Source organism: Meleagris gallopavo, chromosome 7, assembly GCF_905368555.1.
Source record: "Meleagris gallopavo chromosome 7, MGAL_WU_HG_1.1, whole genome shotgun sequence".
Classification (NCBI taxonomy): domain Eukaryota; kingdom Metazoa; phylum Chordata; class Aves; order Galliformes; family Phasianidae; genus Meleagris; species Meleagris gallopavo.
In genome coordinates, this window is record NC_139410.1 from 17,666,432 (window position 1) to 17,674,761 (window position 8,330).

General features: G+C 52.7%; 1 protein-coding gene across 1 annotated transcript; it reads right to left on the reverse strand.

Moving 5' to 3' along the window:
- Positions 1 to 5,454: 5,454 nt before the first annotated feature.
- Positions 5,455 to 7,724, reverse strand: SP5 (Sp5 transcription factor). Its single transcript, XM_085228297.1, has 2 exons — positions 7,127 to 7,724; positions 5,455 to 6,860 (listed from the first exon to the last, which is right to left on the reverse strand). Exons 1-2 carry the CDS (start codon positions 7,175 to 7,177, stop codon positions 5,805 to 5,807), a joined length of 1,107 nt encoding a protein of 368 aa, XP_085084423.1. The 5' UTR covers positions 7,178 to 7,724; the 3' UTR covers positions 5,455 to 5,804.
- Between the last annotated feature and the right edge of the window lie 606 nt (positions 7,725 to 8,330).

Here is an 8,330-nt window from a genome sequence, read left to right on the forward strand (position 1 = left end):
AGCTGGGTGGAGGCTAGGGAAGTTCCTACCTTCAGGCAGATTGTGTATTTTATTAGGCTAGAGAGAACAAATAAATCCAAACGGTAATGAATCTGTGCTCACTTGAGGATGGAGCAGGCCAGGCTTTGACCACATGATGCTGCATGCACTATTATGCTAATCATGGGGGGGGGGAGGGAACACAACAAAATACATGTAATGTGTTTTTCCATGATTCTGTAGCTGTAACATTTGCAGAAGACTGGACAGTAGATGCAGGTGTACAGCACTGCTGCTGGCACAGCTTCTATTTTAGTCTAGAGGAGGGGAGGAAAAGGTGCAGGAGAAGAGTTGCTCTAGTGAGCACACACTACAGTGGTTTTTAGCATATACTGTTACACAGGTAAACTGTTCCTAGTTTAGACAGAGCTGGATGGGAACAGCTATCATAAAACAGATTATTATGATTTCTTTGGCAGTTCAATTATGTCAAAGGAAGTTTGAGCCTTACTGCCTCTGATGGAGAAATCTGAACCCCTACAACTCTGTACAAGGCCTCTGCACCACCAAAGGGTGTGCTTGGACTGTTTATGAGTGCTGACTCAGGTCATGCATCAGTACAAACTCATGGAATATTTGGAGCACCTGGCCACTTCAGTGCTTGGCAGCACGGGATTCCCTGCACAGCCACCTGCAGGGATGTTGGATCCCTACCACGTACCTGTGTGCACAGTGAGCACATGGGGCCCGAACACTCAGCTGGGCTGCTGTGACTGGCATGACTGAGCAGAGGTGTGACAGCCAGCTGGGTTGGGGATGTGCTGGGATTTCATGTGTGCTTCAGTGAATGTTTTCCGCAACAAAATTAAGAGGTGAGAAGAAAAAACAGTGACCTCCAGGTCAAAGGGCAGATTTCACTATCACTATCCATAATCTCCCACTGAATTGTCACAGTAACAAGGTCAGAACTCAAGTTTTCGTTACCCATAAATGAACACACCCTGTATGACTTGAAATCAGTTGGGAGAGAATATTAACAAGAAATAAAAGCAATAATCTTTTTAAAAAGAACCTCTGAATTATACACAACTCTGCTAGTGATTTGCTGTGATCAAAGCCATTCAGCCCACCAGTGCAGGGCTTTGGATCCTTCTGACACCCGTGACACTTACCTGAGGACTGGGAGCCTGGCTGATTGTCTGACACCTCCTGGTCCTCCATGCAGCTTACATGCAAGGCTACTGAAGGTACCTGCGATGTGATCCTTTTGTGTAAATATTTTTAATCGGCTTGTGAGGAAAATCTACAAAGTGACTCCATCACATACCAGACTGGTGGGGCACACATCTCTATCAGGGAATTCACAAGAATCTCATAAGAAGTATGAAATAATCGGAGAAACTGAAAGTGGTAAGATCTGATAACAAACTCAGCATTATTCTTATGTTTATCCCGACTCAGTGCTGGGATAGGCTGACCAGATCTACAAAATGTAACAAGGCTGATTAAGAAGTGCCCAAAAATGTCCTGTAATCACCTGAACAGAGAGGGATTTACCCCACTAAGCAACTTGAGATGTTTACCAAAGCACTTGCAATATCACTGAGCAGTAGCAACATGGACATTTTGTCTGATATAAAGTTTCAGCATCTTCATTTTATATCCCCTATTTCTTCAGTATTTACAATTAATTTTAGAGATAAGTGCAAATTTACAAACTGAAATAGTTACATTGTAGTTACTGTAAAACTTCATACAATCTCTCAAATCTGCAAATAATTTAACGTTTAAAAAAAAAAAGAGATAAAAATACACCTATGATTTAGTATGGAAAGAAGGATCCCACTGTGAGTTTCTAGGGAGAGCATGTTTCACAAGAAATGCTAGCATGTGACTTTGGGATCCAGCAGAAATATACAAATGCATCATAGCCAACAGTGAGTGGAGACAGAAACTTACAATAGGAAATAAAGGGAGCTGCATGGTGTGGTGTCCAGACACAGAAATAGGGGCACCTGTGAGACAGGATCCATCCAGAACAATGTTAAAAATTGTCTAAGGTAGCTTAGCCCACTGGCCTATGTTCTCATACTGATTTCATGCAAAATTTCCCATTTCTTAATAAAGTGGATTTCTCAGTATGTAACCAGTGGAGCAAGGATTACTATTTCAGCCAGAGTTGATAGTTTTCTGATATTATAAAAGCACATTTTCGCACCAAAATATTTAAAAGATAACTATTTACCTTTCCCAAAACAAAAGCATCACTCTGACCCCACGTTCTGTCCTTTTCACTTACCTTATGAACAACACATTTTCTTTCATCTTCTGATGCATCTAGAAAGTAAACCCTTGGCAGCTATGTTTATTATCCCACAGTAGTAGTTGAGGAACTCCTCTATTTTTTTCTTGTTCCATGAAATACAGTTTTATACTCTTGTTGCACTACTGCAGTGAGGATCCAGTCAGTGCGGACCAGAAGGTGAATTCTGCAGCCCCCTCTCAGGTGACAGTCTAATTCAAACCAACATGACAACTTGGTTGAGATGAAGCCCCAGATTAGGCTCATGTGATTTTACCCTTAACTAAAAACAACCGGATAACAATATGTTAAAAAAATAATGGTTGGAGACAAAGGTTTTGTTAATATTGTCAGCTTAAAAGTTTGTCGGAGTGCAAAGGCCACTTCTTAACACAGAAAACATGCCCAATCTTAAGTTCTTAAGTTGTATTACAGCTTTTTTTTTTTTTTTTTGAGTAAAGTTTAATTAATTTGAATTAACTCTGAGATGAATTAGTTTATTTAATGTGTCTATTCTACCAATGACATTAAGATTTAAAATTCAGGACTGAATTGACCTTGAGCAGCATATGTACTCAAACTGTGTGATAAAGAAGAATATTAATCATTTAATTTGATAAAATGAACAGCTGTTCTAGTTGATTGGAAACAGCTAAAAGTGTAAAACGTACTTTGTGAATGCAAAATTAAAAGTTAATTTTATTATAGAGTGCAATTTGCCAACTAGAAATACATTCCTGAGATGTAAGCAATATATTTTTGTAACGCTCTACCCACACATCAGAAAGGTCACGTAGATTTAAATGCCATATTACTATAAAAGTTGAACGATTTCAATTGAAAAGTGATCATATGATTTAGCTATTTAGAGATGAATATGAAACAGCTCTGACGGATTTGCCCTACATCTCCAATGAACAGTTTAAAAGCTGTAGTGACATAACATTTCATTAAATACAAACTGCTTCTCTCACTTACCTTGTGCCATGGATGCCTAGTTTTCTACTTTTCCATAATTCTGTGGGATTTTGGTATATGTTTGTTGTGCTGTTTTTGTTATCTTTTTTTTTTTTTTTAACTTAGAGATCAAGATTTTACTTACCATTTAGCATCATAGATTTTCAATGAAATGCATCTCTTTTAACAGGTATTGAACTCATTTTGGTTGCACACATTTTCAACCTATGCAATCTCACGCTGTAAATGTATCTATCATGTGGACACTATATGAGGTGCGAGGGTACAATATTAACAAAACATATCTATACAGAAAATCAAGCACCTCCCCCACCTCCAAGCATGGTGCTGGCACTGCCGGGTGGTAGTTTCCTGCTTAATGCCTGAAGTGTGAGTCTACAGTAACCGAGCGAGCAGTGGAAGTGTTGGCGCGTTGGTACCAGTCCTGTTGTGAGGAGTGAGTTAGAGCCCCAGAGATTCTGGCCAGACCTGTCAGCACAGATTGCGGGTAGGCATACCTCAGCTCCTCATCTAACTGGAGAACTGATTTCCATAATGGCCCAACTTAGATGTGATTTTCAGGCTGTTTTTTCTGCTCTCCCAGCGCTGCTCCCCACTCCCTATTCAGGCTGAACTTGTGCCAGAAGGCAGCCAACACACTGCTCCACCTTACGTTAGTACTTTGCCTTGGTCTGGGCACTTAGCATAGCAGAGAAACGCTGCTATCCCTTGGCCACCTTTGAGCCATTATCCCATCCTGTAAGAGGATCTTTTGTACTCTGGGGTACCACCATTCCTCCTCCCCAGCTACCAACAGAAGCTCTCTCATTACTGTCAGTTTGAGGCACATCTGATCTGTGTACAGAACTGAAAGACTACTTACTGAAAGAGACCCTTTTCTACAGCAGCCTTGATTCTGCAACATTACATTCCTACTGTAACTAAATCTCAAAGCAACGAAGGAGGCTGTCTCTGCGTGCCAGGAAACATTCTGAAAAGCAGAAGCATTATGTTTTTTCCTAATGACATATTTAAGTGACAGTTGTAAACAGGATGTGTTGTTGTCTCAATGACTTTCAGAAGTAAGGACTCCTGAACCGGGCCCATCTGTCACTGCCTCCGCTGCCATCACTCACTCTGTAACACCAAAGGCACCTCACTATCCCCAAGCATGCTTCTGGGGACTGAATGCTGGGCACTGAGAGCCAACCAGCAACCCAAAGGTGTTTCTCACAGGGTTTGCTGTGGCAGGACAGGTCATAGAAGGTTCTGCAGTAGTAAAGAACATAACAAATCAGGTCTTAATTAAATAATTTGACCCTAACAACATGGTGACAGAAATGAATTCAGAACCATAATCACTATGATATTGTCAAATAGCTATACCATAGAAACTTCTCATTATTTCAGAGGTGAGTGTTCTTGTGGTATCATCTCATCTCATTATTCCCTGAGAGCACTTCTCCCTCCCAGGCCCAGCGCCCCCACAGACACACTTGTCCTGCACGCCCCGTCACCACCAGCACTGCCCAGTCTGCTGCCGTGCAGACCCAGCTCTGCAGCCGGGCACTGTGGGCTCAGGCCTGTGGGCATCCAGGAAACACAGCCGGCCTGGGGATGAAATAACACGGTTGCTATCTTAAAAAGCAGAGTGGAGTAGGATTCTCTTGGTTTCTTTCAGGCCATTTTCAGTTAGAAAAGTAGAGAACTTGCTATAGTAAAAAAACTCATCTTTTCACACTGCTTTATGCCTGAACTCACGCGATGCCTGACGGCACACAGGAGACCCCAAAGGCTGTGGCTGCCCACAAAAAGTACCTGGAAACACAGTTTGGGGCGCACGCCGGGAGGAAAGCGAGCCTTGTGCCCTCACATCCTGCGCTCTGCAGACAGGTGAGCCGTGTCGCGCCTCAGCCACAGCCGGGCAGGGGACGAGCAACGCGGCCCGCGCTCCTCCGACGGCCATTCCCACCCGGTGCTGAAGTCCGGACCGGACGGCGCGGTCCGCTTCCGCGCTCGCGGCCCCACAGTCGTTAACGGAACAGAGCCCGAGGGGCCGCCGCGGGCTGGGAGAGGCCGGGACTGCGAAAGGCGCCCACCGCGAGCAGCCCCCACCGCTCCGCCCGCCCGGCCTCCCCGGGGGCTGGGAGGCGGCGGCCCCGGGGCGGGGCGGGGGCCTGGGGCGATCAAAGGACGCCGACTCGGCGGGACCTCCCTACTGACCCCAGTGTTAACGCATTTATTTTCACGCTGCAATCGCGGGTCGCTGTACAGAAACATGCTGGGGCCCCGCGCGGAGCCGGACGAGGGAGGAAACACTTGTATTAAACAGAGCCGTTAAATAACCTGTACACGGAACATCAGTCTTTTACCCTGAAAGCGCCGAGCGCGGCCGCGGGCTTCCCCCTTTCCGCCCCGACGGCCTTAGGAGCGGCGCCCGTCCCGGGGCAGTGGCCGCGGGGCCCTGCGAGCGTCCTGCCCCGCAGCCCCGGGCTCCCCCGGCCGGGCTCCCGCTCGCCGTGCGCGGTGCGAGTCCCGGAGCCGCCCCGCCGAGCGCCCGCGGCGGTCACAGGTCGCGGCCGTCCTCCCGCTTGACGGCGTCGGCCGCCGCCTTCAGCTTCTTGTTCTGGTGCGTCTTGACGTGCTTGGCAAGGTGGTCGCTGCGCATGAAGCGCTTCCCGCACTCGGGGCAGACGAAACGCTTCTCGCCCGTGTGAGTCCGCAGGTGCCGCTGCAGCTCGTCGGAGCGGGTGAAGCTCTTCCCGCAGAAGAGCCAGTTGCAGACGAAGGGCCGCTCGCCCGTGTGCCAGCGCAGGTGTGCCTTCAGGTGCGAGGTCTTGCCGTACACCTTGCCGCAGCCCGGGATATGGCAGACGTGCTGTTTCTTCTTGCCCGGCTCCGCCTCCGGCGCGCTGCCCGCGGCCGCCTGGCAGTTGGGGCAGCGGCAGCGGCGGCACCTCCTGGCCGTGGCCGCCAGGGGAGACTTGGTCTGCAGCAGGGCGGCGATCTGCGTCTGGTACTGCGCGAAGTCCGAGTGGCCCAGTACCAGGCCCCGCGGCAGCGCGGCGGCGGCGGCGGGGAAGCGGTGGGCGCAGCCGGGAGGGGCGGCGGCTTGCGGGATGCTCCACCAGGGCAGGTCCTCGGGCGGCGGGTTGGGCGAGAGCTGGCGGCAGGGCTGCGCAGGCGGCAGCAGGTTGGAGTAGCCGGGCGGCAGCGCGGCCTGGGCAGCGTACGGGACGTAGGCGGGGGGGCAGGCGGACGGCAGCGCGGCCATGGAGGAGGGCAGCATCTTGACGGGGGAGAACTCGTAGGGGTAGGAGGGGTCGGCGGGAGGCGTGAGGGGCAGCTCGTGCCCCCCCCCGAAGGACGGCTGCAGGTGGCTCTTCTGCGGGGTCAGCCCCAGGCTGGGGTGCGGCGGCGGCAGCCCCCCCGGGGAGTGCGCGGGCATCTCGCCGCCCCAAGGGTGGAAGATCCTGGAGGGCGATCCGAGCGTCGGCTCGTAGGGCACCGGCAGGAAGTCAGCGGGCGCGGCGCCCGGCTGTCCGATGCGGCTGCAGGTGGCGGCCAGCAGGGCCAGCGGCGAGTGCTTGGCCACGTCCGGGGAGGCGCTGGGGGTGCGGTCCTGCGGCGGCGGCCGGGGCGCAGGGAGGGAAGCACAGCGCGTTACTCGCCGCCGCCCGCCCTACCGAAACTTTCCGCGCCCGCCCGTCTGTCCCGGAGAGCCCCCACCGCGCCCCGCGCCGCGCCGCCGGGAAACTTCCCGAGAGCGGCATCTCCGTCCCGCCCGATACGGCCCGCGCCCCGCCTGGGGCAGCCCTTCCCTAGCCTCGGCGAGGAGCCCCGTCTGGCGCCCGCCCGGGCGGAGGAGCCTCGGGCGCTGGCACTGACCTGGAGGAAAGCCTGAAGCGAGTCGTTGCGGAGGACGGCGACCGCGGCCATGGCTACTGCGCCCGGGGCGAGGCGCCCCGTCGAGGCATGGGTACTCCGCGGGACTGCCGGGCCGCCTGCGCTGCGCCGCGCTGCCCTCCGGCCTCGCTTCCGCGCCCGGCCCGCCCCGCGCCGCCGATCTCCGCGGCCCGTCTGCCTGTGCCGGGATCACCTCCAAGAATTTGATAAGGACTTTGCTGGGCCGCCAGCCAGTCAGAAGGAAGATTTATGGCTTTGAAGTTTGCCGCTACCCAATCATCAAAGAATAGCGGCTCTTTCAGAAGCGAAAGCAAATCCTTTGAATCCACAAAGCTCCTATGGTGTGTTTGTTGGTCGGGATAAAAGAACTGATTATTAGGGGGGATGGGAAGGGAGGAGATAAAGGCGGGACAATTAATGAAGTAATCACTATGTGGGAAATGTATATACACAAATAATTGGATTTTCTTGATCAAAGGACCCCGTACCGCCTGGAGACCCTCTCGCGGGATGCGCGAGACACTGGATCCCCCCTCCCTCCTCGTATTGGGCTTTTTTCTGTTTTTTTTTTTCCCTTTTTTTTCCCTTTCCTCCTCCCCCCCCCCGCAATTAAGGGGTTGCAACGCAACCCCGAGGTGACAGTGTGGCTTTATTATCGCCCGAGATCACACCGCAGTGCGGACGCTCCACTGAGCGGGGCCACCCGGTCCGGGCTGCGGAACTTCCCCCCGCAGCCTCCCGCCCCCGGGGGATACCCCAACCGAGCTCCGCGCGTTCCCCGCTCGCAGCCTTTGGGGACTTTCGGGAGAGGACCGGGCGGGGCCTGGGGAAGGAGGGCCCGGAGGCGCAAGAGCACGGGCAAGCGGGCAGAGAGCGGCAGACGGCAGAGGAGCGGCGCGGAAAAGTTTGCTCTCACCCAGCGGGCGCCGACGGCCACCGCCGCGCTCCTTTAAACGAAGGCAGAGTCCCTCCCGGCAGCGCCTTTGGCTGCGGGCGGCCCCGGGCTGCGGACGGGCGGAGCTCCGAGCCCCTCCGCACCCCCTCGGGGCCGGAGCAGCGCCGGGCCGCGGCCCTGCGAAGCCATCAGCCCGGGTAACTTGATCCTCCCCGCGGCCGTCGGGTGCGATTGCATTCACACCGCCGCCGCAGGCCCTTTAAACGCCGGCACAGAGATCCTTATCTGCCT